The following is a 14,747-nucleotide window of genomic DNA, read 5'->3' as shown; positions in this document are numbered from 1 at the left end:
CAACCCGACCCGTTCCTAACCTGACCCGAATTTAACTGTACCCAACCTGTTACAAACCCGACTCAAAATCAACACGACTTGTTATTGACATGACCCAAATTCAACCCGACTTGTTATTAACCCGACCTGAATTTTACCAGACCTATTACTAACCCGAACCAAAAATCCAACCCAATCTGTTACTAATCCAACTCAAAATCAACACGACTTGTTATTGACCCGACCAATTCAACCCAAATTGTTCCTGACCCGATTTCAAATCACCTTAAATGCAATTTAGACCACCTTATTATTGTTGATCAAAGCATTTTGTTTAGGGAGACCGAATCCGTCTAGGCCAGCAAAAGAAAGGAGCATCATCCTCAAATTTAAGAGTTAAATATAGTATATATTTGTTGTATGGTCAAAGAAGATAATTATCTTCCTAAATTACATACTATAGTTACCTAGTATATTGCTATATATATTATAGTCAAGGGAAATGATTAGCTTGATAAAAATGATAATTATCTATTTATAGTTAGTTGAATCCGAATATGACCTGACTTGGAAATGACCTGACCTGATTGTAACCTGCAAATTATTGACTTGAACATAACCCGACTTGACGTCGAAATGAACCAACTTGAAAATGACCCAACCAGATTATAACCCGCAAATTATTGACTCGAACCGAACCTGACTCAAATCCGAGAATGACCCGACCTGATTCTAACCCACAAATTATTGACTTAAACCGAACCCGACTCGAACCCGAGAATTATCCAAACCCATTTTAACCCAAATTAAACCCGACCTATTATTAACCTAACCCGAATGTTACCCAACCTATTATTAACCCGACCTAAATTCGACCCAAAACCGATAAGAAGTATGACCCGAAGTAACCCGACTCAAGCATGACCAAACCCAAACCGACCCGCATAAGTTATGGAATTAATAAAAATTGACCCGACACGAGTTGACCAGCCCACTCTTACCAACCCAAACCCGACCCGTTTACCCGAATTAACAGCTCTACCCGAAAACTCCAAAATTTCTCAAAAAGTGTGGATATTAGCTTTCAATTTTGGAATTAAAAATTGACTTTTTTTCATCCGGAAATAAAAATTGCCGAAATGTTTACCATGGTCCCTAATACCCTCCAGGAGTCCAATTGGCTAGGTGAACCATCAATTTGCCTTTAAATTACCAATTTATCGGTTTACAACTTGCACCGATTTCAATAACTCAAGCTTACCACGAACATTATGATTACATATAATCATCATATATGGATCCAAACGGCATTTTATGACCCCGAGATGTATCCCCTAAAATCCCAATGCTTTTCGACACCGGGCCCCAAAACATTCGAAATTTCTCAAAAAGCGTGGATATTAGCCTTCAATTTTGGAATTTTTTGACTTTTTTTCGCTCGGATATAAAAATTGTCGAAATGTTTACCATGGTGCAAATACCCGCCGTGAGTCCAATTGGATGGGTGGAACCATCCAATTTACCTTTAAACGACCAATTTACCGGTTTACAACTTGCACCGATTTTATTAACTCAAGCCTACCACGGACATTGATGACAACAAATAATGATCATAAATGGTTCCAAACGACATATATGACCCCGAGATATATCCCCTAAAATCTCATGTCTTTTCGACACCGGGTCCCGGAACCTCCAAAATTCCTCAAAAAAACGTGGATATTAGCCTTCAATTTTGGAATTTTTTGACTCTTTTTCGCTCGTAAATAAAAATTGTCGAAATATTTACCACCTAATTGGAATACTGTAATGTATTGGGAACCATGGTAAACGTGTTGGCAATTTTTATTTGTGGCCGAAATTTCTAATAAAGCATAGATATTAGCCTTAAATTTTAGAACTTTTTGACTTTTTTTTCGCCTGTAAATAAAAATTGCCGAAATTTTTACCATGGTCCCTAATACCCTCCGGGATTCCAATTAGGTGAGTGGAACCATACAATTTGCCTTTAAATAGTGAATTTACCGTTTTACAACTTGCACCGATTTAATTAACTCAAGCCTACCACGAACATTTATTACACACATATAATGATCATTTATGGTTTAAAACAGTATTATATGACCCCGACATATATCCCCTAAAATCTCAAAACTTTTCGAAACCGGGCCCCGAAATCTCAAAAAATTCTCAAAAAGCGTGGCCTTCAATTTTGGAATTTTTTTGACTTTTTTTCGGCCACAAATAAAAATTGCCAACACGTTTACCATGGTTCCCAATACCTTACAGTAGTCCAATTAGGTGGGTGGAGCCATCTAATTTGGATTTAAACGACCAATTTACTGGTTTACAACTTGCACTTATTTCATTAACTCAAGCTTACCGCGAACATTTATGACAACATATAATGGTCATTTATGGATTCAAATGTCTTATATGACACCGAGATATATATAATAAAATCTCATTTATTTTCGACAATTAGCCCCAAAATCTTCAAAATTTCTCAAAAGGCGTGGGTATTAGCCTTAAATTTAGGAATTTTTTGACTTTTTTTTCGCCAGTAAATAAAAATTGCCAAATTGTTTACCATGGTCCCTAATACCTTTTGGGGGTGCAATTGGGTGGGTAGAATCAACTAATTTCCTTGAAACGACCAATTTACCGGTTTACAATTTGCATCGATTTCATTAACTAATGCCAACAACGAACATTTATGACAACAAATAATGATCACATATGGTTCCAAAGGTCATTATATGACCCCGAGATGTATTTCCTAGAATTTCAAATTTTAGACACCGGGGAAGAATCCGAAATTTATCAAAAAGCGTGGATATTAGCCTTCAATTTTGGAATTTTTTCCCCCGTAAAAATTAAATAAACCGAAATGTATACTATGGTCCCTAATACCGACCCTCTGGGAGTCCAACTGGGTGGGTCGAACTATCCACTTTGCCTTTAAATGACCAATTTACCGGTTTACATCTTGCACCGATTTCATTAACTCAAGCCTACCACGAACATTTATGACATCAAATAGTGATCATAAATGGTTTCAAACGACATTATATGACCCCGAGATGTATCCCTCGAATCTCAAGACTTTTCAATACCGAGCTCCGAAACATCTAAAATTTCTCAAAAAGCGTGGATATTAGCCTTTAATTTTGGAAATTTAAGACTTTTTTTTTTTGCCCGAGAATAGAAATTGCCGATATGTTTACCATGGTTCCTAATACCCTCCGGGAGTCCAACTGTGTGGTGGAACCATCCAATTTTCCTTTAAAAGACCAATTTACGGGTTTACAAGTTGTACTGATTTCATTGACTCAAGCCTACCACGAACATTTATGACAAAAAATAGTGATCATATATGATTCCAAACGCCATTATATGACCCCGAGATATATTCCCTTGAATCTCAAGGTTTTTCGATACCGGGCTCCGAAACTTTTAAAATTTCTCAAAAAGCGTGGATAATTAGCCTTTAATTTTGGAATGTTTAGACTTTTTTTTTTCGCTCGGAAATAATAATTGCTGAAATGTTTACCATGGTATTAATACCTTTCGGGAGTCCAATTTGGTGGGTGGAACCATCCAATTTTCTTTAAACGGCCTATTTACCGATATAACTTGTACCGATTTCATTAACACAAGCCTACCTCGAACATTTATGACAACAAAAATGACCATATACAATTCCAAACGGCATTAAATGACACCAAGACTTTACCGGTTTACAACTTGCATCGATTTCATTAACTCAAGCCTACCACAAACATTTATGACAACAGATAATGATCATATATGGTTTCAAACAGAATTATATGACCCCGAGATGTATCACCTAAAATCTCAATGACTTTCGACACCGGGCCCCAAAACATTCGAAATTTCTTAAAAAGCGTGGATATTAACCTTCAATTTTGAATTTTTTTTACTTTTTTCGCTCGGATATAAAAATTTCCGAAATGTTTACCATGGTTCCTAATATCCTATGGGAGTCAATCTGGATGGGTCGAACCATCCAATTTGCCTATAAATGGCCAATTTACCAGTTTACACCTTGCACCGATTTCATTAACTCAAGCCTACCACGAACATTTATGACAACAAATAGTGATCATATATGGTTCCAAACGACATTATATGACCCCGAGATGTATTCCCTTTAATCTCAAGGCTTTTTGATATCGGGCCCCGGAACTTCTTAAATTTCTCAAAAAGCGTGGATTTAGCCTTTAATTTTGAAATTTTTAGACTTTTTTTTCGCCTGAAAATAATAATTGCCGAAATGTTTACCATGGTCCTAAATACCCTTCGGAAGTCCAATTGGGTGGGTGGAACCATCCATTTTTCCTTTTAACGGCCTATTTACCGTTTTATAACTTGCACCGATTTCATTAATTCAAGCCTAATTTTTTGACTTTTTTTTCGCCAGTAAATAAAAATTGCCAAATTGTTTACCATGGTCCCTAATACCTTTTGGGGGTGCAATTGGGTGGGTAGAATCAACTAATTTCCTTGAAACGACCAATTTACCGGTTTACAATTTGCATCGATTTCATTAACTAATGCCAACAACGAACATTTATGACAACAAATAATGATCACATATGGTTCCAAAGGTCATTATATGACCCCGAGATGTATTTCCTAGAATTTCAAATTTTAGACACCGGGGAAGAATCCGAAATTTATCAAAAAGCGTGGATATTAGCCTTCAATTTTGGAATTTTTTCCCCCGTAAAAATTAAATAAACCGAAATGTATACTATGGTCCCTAATACCGACCCTCTGGGAGTCCAACTGGGTGGGTCGAACTATCCACTTTGCCTTTAAATGACCAATTTACCGGTTTACATCTTGCACCGATTTCATTAACTCAAGCCTACCACGAACATTTATGACATCAAATAGTGATCATAAATGGTTTCAAACGACATTATATGACCCCGAGATGTATCCCTCGAATCTCAAGACTTTTCAATACCGAGCTCCGAAACATCTAAAATTTCTCAAAAAGCGTGGATATTAGCCTTTAAATTTGGAAATTTAAGACTTTTTTTTTTTGCCCGAGAATAGAAATTGCCGATATGTTTACCATGGTTCCTAATACCCTCCGGGAGTCCAACTGTGTGGTGGAACCATCCAATTTTCCTTTAAAAGACCAATTTACGGGTTTACAAGTTGTACTGATTTCATTGACTCAAGCCTACCACGAACATTTATGACAAAAAATAGTGATCATATATGATTCCAAACGCCATTATATGACCCCGAGATATATTCCCTTGAATCTCAAGGTTTTTCGATACCGGGCTCCGAAACTTTTAAAATTTCTCAAAAAGCGTGGATAATTAGCCTTTAATTTTGGAATGTTTAGACTTTTTTTTTTCGCTCGGAAATAATAATTGCTGAAATGTTTACCATGGTATTAATACCTTTCGGGAGTCCAATTTGGTGGGTGGAACCATCCAATTTTCTTTAAACGGCCTATTTACCGATATAACTTGTACCGATTTCATTAACACAAGCCTACCTCGAACATTTATGACAACAAAAATGACCATATACAATTCCAAACGGCATTAAATGACACCAAGATGTATACCAAGATGTATCCCTAATACCGGTTTACAACTTGCATCGATTTCATTAACTCAAGCCTACCACAAACATTTATGACAACAGATAATGATCATATATGGTTTCAAACAGAATTATATGACCCCGAGATGTATCACCTAAAATCTCAATGACTTTCGACACCGGGCCCCAAAACATTCGAAATTTCTTAAAAAGCGTGGATATTAACCTTCAATTTTGAATTTTTTTTACTTTTTTCGCTCGGATATAAAAATTTCCGAAATGTTTACCATGGTTCCTAATATCCTATGGGAGTCAATCTGGATGGGTCGAACCATCCAATTTGCCTATAAATGGCCAATTTACCAGTTTACACCTTGCACCGATTTCATTAACTCAAGCCTACCACGAACATTTATGACAACAAATAGTGATCATATATGGTTCCAAACGACATTATATGACCCCGAGATGTATTCCCTTTAATCTCAAGGCTTTTTGATATCGAGCCCCGGAACTTCTTAAATTTCTCAAAAAGCGTGGATTTAGCCTTTAATTTTGAAATTTTTAGACTTTTTTTTCGCCTGAAAATAATAATTGCCGAAATGTTTACCATGGTCCTAAATACCCTTCGGAAGTCCAATTGGGTGGGTGGAACCATCCATTTTTCCTTTTAACGGCCTATTTACCGTTTTATAACTTGCACCGATTTCATTAATTCAAGCCTAATACGAGCATTTTATGACAACAAATAATGATCATATTTGGTTCCAAACGGCGTTAAATGACCCCGAGATGTGTCCCCAAGAATTTCAAGACTTTTCGACTCCGGGCCCTGAATCCTCCAAAATTTCTTAAAAAGCGTGGATATTAGCCTTCAATTTTGAAAATTTTGACTATTTTGCGCCCGGAAATAAAAAATTTCCTAAATGTTTACCATGGTCCCTAATACCGTCCGGGAGTCCCATTGGGTGGGTAGAACCACCAAATTAGCCTTTAAACGACCACTTTTTTGGTTTACAACTTGCATCGATTTCATTAACTCAAGCCTACCACAAACATTTATGACAACAAATAATGATCATATATGGTTCTAAACAGCATTATATGACCCCGAGATGTATCCCCTAAAATCTCAATGCTTTTCAATACCGGGCCCCAAAACATTCGAAATTTCTCAAAAAGCGTGGATATTAACCTTCAATTTTGGAATTTTTTTTACTTTTTTGGCTCGGATATAAAAATTGTCGAAATGTTTACCATGATCCATAATATCCTCCGGGAGTCCAATTGGGTGGGTGGAACCATCCAATTTGCCTTTAAACGGCCAATTTACCGGTTTACAATTTGCACCAATTTTATTAACTCAAGCCTACCACGAACATTTATGACAACAAATAGTAATCATATATGGTTCCAAACGACATTATATGACCCCGAGATATATTCCCTTGAATATCAAGGCTTTTCGATAGCGGGCCGAAACTTCTAAAATTTCTCAAAAAGCGTGGATATTAGCCTTTAATTTTGGATTTTTTTTACATTTTTCGCTCGGATATAAAAATTGTCGAAATGTTTACCATGATCCCTAATATTCTCTGGGATTCCAACTGGGTGGGTCGAACCATCCAATTTGTCTTGAAAAGACCAATTTACCGATTTACAACTTGCACCGATTTTATTAATTCAACCCTACCACGAGCATTTATGACAACAAATAGTGATCATATATGGTTCTTAACGACATTATATGACCCCGAGATGTATTCTTTTGAATCTCAAGACTTTTCGATACCGGGCCCCGAAACTTCTAAAATTTCTCAAAAAGCGTGGATATTAGCCTTTAATTTTGGAATTTTAAGACTTTTTTTCGCCTAGAAATAATAATTGCCGAAATGTTTACCATTGTCCTAAATACATTTCGGAAGTCCAATTGGGTGGGTGGAACCATCCAATTTTCCTTTTAACGACCTATTTACCGTTATATAACTTGCACTGATTTCTTTAACTCAAGCTGGTTATGACAACAAATAATGATCATATATGGTTCCAAACGGCATTAGATGACCTCGAGATGTATCCCATAGAATTTCAAGACTTTTCGACACCGGACCCTGAAACCTCTAAAATTTCTCATAAAGTGTGGATATTAGCCTTCAATTTTGGAATTTTTTAACTTTTTTTCGCTCTGAAATAAAAGTTGCCAAAATGTTTACCATGGTCCCTAATACCATCCGCAAGTCCAATTGGGTGTTTGCAACCATTCAATTTGCTTTAAAACGGCCAATTTACCTGTTATAACTTGCACCGATTTACCAGTTTACGACGGCCAATTTAATTAACTTGCATCGATTTACCATTTTACAACGGCCAATTTAATTAACTTGCACCGAATCCGACTTGAACCGAAATTGACCCAAACCCGTTTTAACCCGTCAAAACCCGATTTTAACTCGACTTGTTACTAACCTAAACTGAATTCAACCCAACTTGACTCGACTTGTTCCTATTATGACTCGAATTTAACCCAACCTGTTACAAATTGGACCCAAAAGCAACCCGACTTGTTATTGACCTGACCCAAATTCAACCCGACTTGTTATTGACCTGACCCAGATTCAACCCGACTTGTTCTTGACCTGACTTGAATTTTACTGTACCCATGACTTACCCAACCTAAAAATTCAATCCGATCTGTAACTAACCCGACTCGAAATTAACACGGCTTGTTATTGACCTGACCTAAATTCAACCCAAATTGTTCCTGTTCAATTTCAAATCACCTTAAATGCAATTTAGACCACCTTATTATTATTGATCAAAACATTTTGTCTTAGGATACCAAGTCGGTCTAGGCCAGCAAAAGAAAGGAGCATCATCCTCAAATTTAAGATCAAATATAGTATATATTTGTTGTATGGTCAAAGGAGATATTTATCTTCCTAAATTATAGACTATAGTTCCCTAGTATATTGCCATATATATTATAGTCAAGGGAAATAATTAGCTTGATAAAACTGATAATTATCTATTTATAGTTAGTTGAACCTGAATATGACCTGACTTGGAAATGACTCGATCTGATTGTAACCTGCAAATTATCTACTTGAACACAACCCGACTTGAATCCGAGAATGACCCGACTTGAAAATGACCCAACCTGATTATAACCCGCAAATTATTTATTTGAACCGAACCCGACTTGAACTCGAGATGACCCGACTAGAAAATGACCCGAACTTATCATAACCCGCAAATTATGGAGTTGAACCGAACCCGACTCAAACCCGAGAATGACCCGATCTGATTCTAACCAGCAAATTATTGACTTGAACCGAACCCGACTCTAACCAGAGAATTACCCTAACCCGTTTTAACCCGAATTAAACCCGACCTATTGTTCACCTGACCCGAATGTAATCCGACTTGTTATTAACATGACCTAAACCCGACCCAAACCCGATAAGAAGTATGACCCGACGTGACCCGACTCAAGCATGACCCAACCCAAACCCGACCTGCATAGGTTATGGAATTAATCTGAATTGACCCAACCCGAGTTGACTCGACCCACTCTTACCCGACCCAAATCCGACCCGTTTACCCGGATTGACAGCTATAATAAAACAATATGAATAGTTCATTTTTTGAATTTATAACATGGACACAGTTACTCTTTTAATATCTACAATGCAAATATAATTTTTTGAAAAATTTAATCCAACATAAAAATAAAAGAGAAATTATTAAATAAAAATAAAAATAACATAAATGAAAACAAAAAATTGAATGATAAAGAAATACACCGTGTTATTTGAAGAAAAATTAATCAATGATGAACTGCATAATCATTAAAACATAATGGTAGTCATACTTCAGTCGACTATTATAAAATTTTCTCATGATGAAAGGAACATTGAAAGATTAGATTGTAAGTAAAAAACTAATTGATCATACGAGTACCAAAGAAGGGTAAATTGTAAAAGAATTTAAGCATACAGTAGCTAAAACCCACTTGATTAAGTAATAAATAAGTCCTTAATTGTTGCCTTTTGTTATATTCTAAGGAGAGTGATGTTAGTGATAGTGATATCTTCATTAGGAGAGTATACGGAGAATTTTCTTTAAAGTAGATAAAGGAGCTATGATAACTACCACCTAGTTTATATAACCAAATTGATTTAGAATTTGGATTGGATACAACAAATATTGTACATTTGATAAGTGATAATGTTTGTGTGATATTCGAAGCATCCACTTGTAGAAGACATTGCATAATTATCTAATTGGGTTTAATCTTTCAATCATCAAGCATACTCATTTTGTTTGACGTATGACAAAGTATTTTAAGCAAGACAATAACACTTTTTACAAGATCCAATATGGTGAACTAGTAGATAACAATATATCGTGTAATATTTTATGAACTTAACAATCTTTGATCTTAAGCCATAAATTGTGATATTTATGGGACAAAGGGAGTAAAGTGCTTTCTAAAATCTCAACTATATATTTTATGAAGTTAACAATCTTTGACCTTAAGTCGAAATTGTGATATTTATGGGACAAAGGGAGTAAAGTGCTTTCTAAAATCTCAACTATCGGGCAGTTTTCTCGAATGGGCTTTTAACCAAGTGGACTTGAACATATTAAGGCCTAGGAACTGAAAAATGTTGAAAAAAAAAATTCGTTCAATGAATCTGAGTCTCATGCAAATATGCCAGCATTCAATTCTATCCTTCCTACAATACTACTAAATGAATGATTGTAATTAAAAGATTGTTTGCTTGATTTATAAGTCTCAACCAGTTTACTTTCACATAGTATAAATGTATAATAGTAAATTCTGTTACATTAACTACAATAATACAATGATTGAAACGATTGTAAGTAAACTTATCTTGAAAAATTTACAGGGGATTCTAAACTGCCAACCAGAATCCCCAGATCGATATCTTTGTCTTCAAATTTTTTGATGAATGAGTGATTCTGCAGCCAACAGAAAAAAGTTTAGTAGACAGTTCAGTAGAATTTATGAATAAGAGTAAATCATCTATATAAGAGATATGAGTGCAAACCAGAAGGTCAGAAGATGTCCATCTGTCTTTTGGGTCCTTTTGTATGCTGCAAAGGGAAACTCACCACATGTTAGATTAATTAGAAAGAAAGGCTCAGCCAAAATGACTTAGGTTACACTCCATATATGAATTAACTCGATCAATTGACAGCTATATGTTAAACGGAATTCTCAACTGTAATAAAGCATTAGGATATCCTCCATTACAAATCTCAAAGGTCTAGTGTTTCCAAGCTACAAGAAAATTTTCTATGAGTCATTATTATGCTACAGCCACACCAGCTTACCAAGATACCACCACCAGCCCAATATTTAAGTAAAAAGGATAGGCGATATAGTAGCTACTCTCCCCAAAATACACACACACACATCATGTATATGTTCCAGTAGCAGGTAGAATATCACAGTTGAAAAAGAGTGTGTAAACGTTTTTTTTAACAGAAGGATAAAGTTAAGTGAGAGACTGAGACTAAAAGATCTTGAACAAATATGCATCATATGAACCAGATATTTCTCTCGAAGAGTTGATGTGTCTAAGTTCTTACCAAGCAGATATAAAGGAACAAAACTCTGGGGAGAACTGATCGGATGGGGCACAAGGGGCTGGGCTTCCTACAATAGCTGCCAAAAGCTCAAAATAGCTCGGTGCACTTTGCTGATCTTCAGTTTGTATGTAGGGAAAACGCCCAATGGCACACTCCAACATAACCAAACCCAAACTCCAAATGTCGCAGCTATAGTCATAAGAGCTTCCACTAATTCTCTCCGGCTGGACATGACATGTTAGGCACACAATTCATGTATCAGCTTAGAACATGCACAAAAATGTTTGTAGCAGGTTAATGAATTACCATTCCTGGACTGTAGCTAAGAATGAGAAAGGTAATTTCAACTTACCGACATGTAGTTGTAGGTCCCAACAAATGTGTCACGTTGACCCATTGAGCTAGCTAGCACTGCACTGACACCAAAGTCGGTAATCTTTACTTCTCCTTTGTGATTTACCAATAGATTGGAAGGCTTCATGTCCCTATGTATGACATGCCTTTCATTATGCAAATATACAAGACCTTGTAATACCTGCAAAGAAGAACAAAGCTACTCACCCAGAACAAATAAAATAAGGGTCTATATGCAAAAGCATTGATATGAAATACCAGAAAAAGATACCTGTTTGCAAACAACAGCAAGATAAGGTTCAAGGATCGTCTTGACTTGTTTAATGACATCCGCCAAAGAGCCACGATCCATATACTCTAGAACTAGAGAGAATGCTCCATTGTGATAAAAGGAATGATAGCATACAACTATATGAGGACACTGAGATGACTGATTAATCTTCAACTCCTGTACAATTTGTTTACGAATCTCCTCTTGTATATTCATCTGGATGACCTGTTACAAGTACAAAAAATTCCTTACAGATTCATGTGAATGATCTTATTAAATTGCAATAGCATTTGTATATATTAGTCACATATACATTATTGAATAAAATTTGTAATTTTAGGAATGTTCATGTTAACATATTAAACACTGTAACTTAAGATAATCAGTTAGGATGGCTCCTGTTAACATTGGCACGTACCAAATTAAACATAGGTAGAAGGGGATAGCAACTGACATTGTTGCTCAAAAATTACAAAGAAGCAGCAAATTAAACAACAATGCCAATATTAATATGAAAAGCTACAAAGTGATTGTTATATTGTAGTGCATCTTGGTTTAGGAAAAGGAATGCAGCACGTTTTACACTCTAGGCCAATATGAACTTGAATCTGATAAATTGTTGTCTAAGAAGCAAAATATTCGCCTTAGACCATCCTTCATTATTACGATGCTATTTTTTTTGGCTTTTACTCCATAACCCCCCCCCCCCCCCCCCTCAAAAAGTAAAAGAAAGGTTGGCATTTCCTTGTGGTACTACAAGTTTTGAATTTTTGATATACTTCTTAATTTACTCTCCACATAAGAATAACAAATAGGTACAGAGTAGTAGATCACGGGATATGAAACAGTCATAAATACAATTACCTTCAAAGCAAATAGTTTCCCAACCCATTTATGCCGAACAAGCTGAACAACTCCACCACTTCCCTTACCAATGACCTTTACAGTCTCAAGATCTTCCAATGTAACTTGAAAGTCAAGCTCTTTAGCATCTGATTGCTGTTCAAACAAATAACACTAGTTCAGAAATTTTTGAAGAAAGAAAACCCGTCATGATTATGCACTCAATGCAGAATAACAGAAACTTTAAATTGTTGAGGCTGTTGATGAGTTACATAGATCACATGGACCACATGAGATGTTCACTTGCTTCTGCTTAGTCATGTAAGGCAGAATACCAGATTGATAGCCCATCTATGAATTATATAACTTGTGTTAGTCTGTAAATGTCATGACCATACCATTAATTAATATACAAATAAAACCAAACTGTTCAATTATTAGAATTTATGAAGAATACCAACAAACCATGTATGTAACAAGAATCAGATTGCAATTGTTGACTCCGGGATTTTAAATTATCTACACTACCAACTGAAATCGCTACTCCCTCCGTCCCTTTATTAGATGCCTATCTTTAGCCTTTATTACTCACATAATAAAGAGAAGTAGGCATCTAATTAAGGGACGGAGGGAGTAGTGTAAAGCAACTTACACTACAATGTGGCATTCACAAGTTAGAGTTCAATCCTAAGATTATACAGGACAAATGGACATCAAATTTGATACAGTCAAACAGACCTCAACCAGTGCTCAACAAAGTTATCAAAGCTAATACCATTTAAACCCGAAATCGATTGGCCGAAAACTCCCACTAATTTCAGTGATAACACTGATAAGGCATTAATAGCACCCACAAATTAAACATCAATTTTTTATTTTTTGAACGGAAAATTAAACATCGATTAGAAACTAGCACAATCAATAAGAATTCAAAATAAAAAAGAATAGCAGAAATTTACACGAGGTTCTTTATTATCAGATTTAAGCCGCAACCCTTTCTGGTTCAGCATCAAATCACCATCTTGAAATGTCCCACTCGCACTCCTGAAACATCAATTTCAATTCAGTCCCATTTCCCAGAATAATAAAAAAAAAAAATAATCAAATTAAATATGTAAAATTAACCAATTAATTCGAACACAAAACCCTAAAATAGAGTAATTGCAATCAATCAAATTGAAACAAGGATTACAAAATTGGGGGAGGAGAGAGAAAGATGACATCAAAATGAGCTTACAAGAAGCTAGTGATGGGAGTTTCTTGAGCAGGAAGAGAGAGCTTGAGCTGCTTCAATGGAGTCTTCGTCTTCATTTGATCGGTCGGAATTCTGAATTTGTCGAAAAATTAGGGTTTAATAGAGAAGGAGAGAGAGTGGAGTGAGGATTTTGAATAAGGATGACCGCCAAAACGAGGAGTATGGACTTTTGGACTATCATAATGTGGACTCATTTTTTGACTTTTTGCTAAATAAATTGCTTATTTTATTTATTACGAAGCACGAGTACAATTAGACTTTGCAATCGGGTCATTTGGATCATTTTGATTCGAGTCATTCCACGTCAACATGTAATCGGGTTAGATCATATCATTCTTTATTTTTTTTGAGACAAGATTATTTAATTTGTTTGTGATTAATGTGAAATGTCGTATAATAATTGTTTTTAAAATGATTATTTGTGTTGCGTACATTTTACAAATATATACAGAGTATATTTTACTCTGTAATGAATAATAGTGGAGTATTTCGTAGTTGTATATAGGTAAGTATTGGTATTTGATTATAGTTTTATCTTAACTTAGATTGTCAAAACCTTAGACAATGACTTATTGTAAACCATTTAAATAATAAAAAAGCTATAATCTCTAATAATTCATTCAAAAGAGAGTTGTTATGTAGTAGTATGGAGTACTTAGCAACACTATTATCTACTTTTGAGTCCACATTAAAGATGATCTTACATTCAAAAGTTAGGATGAGATTTAATGTTTTCTTATAAAATTTGAAGTTAGTAGTAAAGTATATATGTAATATCTTGACCGTTGTAAATTGCATGTACTCGCAGCATGTAAAGACACAATAAAACCA

The 14,747-nt window shown here is 35.4% G+C and overlaps 1 protein-coding gene across 1 annotated transcript; it reads right to left on the bottom strand.

Annotated features, from left to right (window-relative positions):
- Nucleotides 1–10,180: 10,180 nt before the first annotated feature.
- LOC110690921 (mitogen-activated protein kinase kinase 6-like) lies at nucleotides 10,181–14,366 on the bottom strand. The gene is made up of 8 exons (XM_021867827.1): nucleotides 13,899–14,366; nucleotides 13,621–13,705; nucleotides 12,683–12,817; nucleotides 11,819–12,043; nucleotides 11,546–11,728; nucleotides 11,194–11,417; nucleotides 10,650–10,695; nucleotides 10,181–10,560 (listed from the first exon to the last, which is right to left on the bottom strand). Exons 1-8 carry the CDS (start codon nucleotides 13,970–13,972, stop codon nucleotides 10,468–10,470), a joined length of 1,065 nt encoding a protein of 354 aa, XP_021723519.1. The 5' UTR covers nucleotides 13,973–14,366; the 3' UTR covers nucleotides 10,181–10,467.
- Between the last annotated feature and the right edge of the window lie 381 nt (nucleotides 14,367–14,747).

The sequence above is a fragment of the Chenopodium quinoa genome, unplaced genomic scaffold (assembly GCF_001683475.1).
Source record: "Chenopodium quinoa cultivar QQ74 unplaced genomic scaffold, ASM168347v1, whole genome shotgun sequence".
Classification (NCBI taxonomy): Eukaryota; Viridiplantae; Streptophyta; class Magnoliopsida; order Caryophyllales; family Amaranthaceae; genus Chenopodium; species Chenopodium quinoa.
The sequence above is the reverse complement of the archived record's forward strand: the minus strand, read 5'-3'. Positions and strand labels throughout refer to the sequence as shown.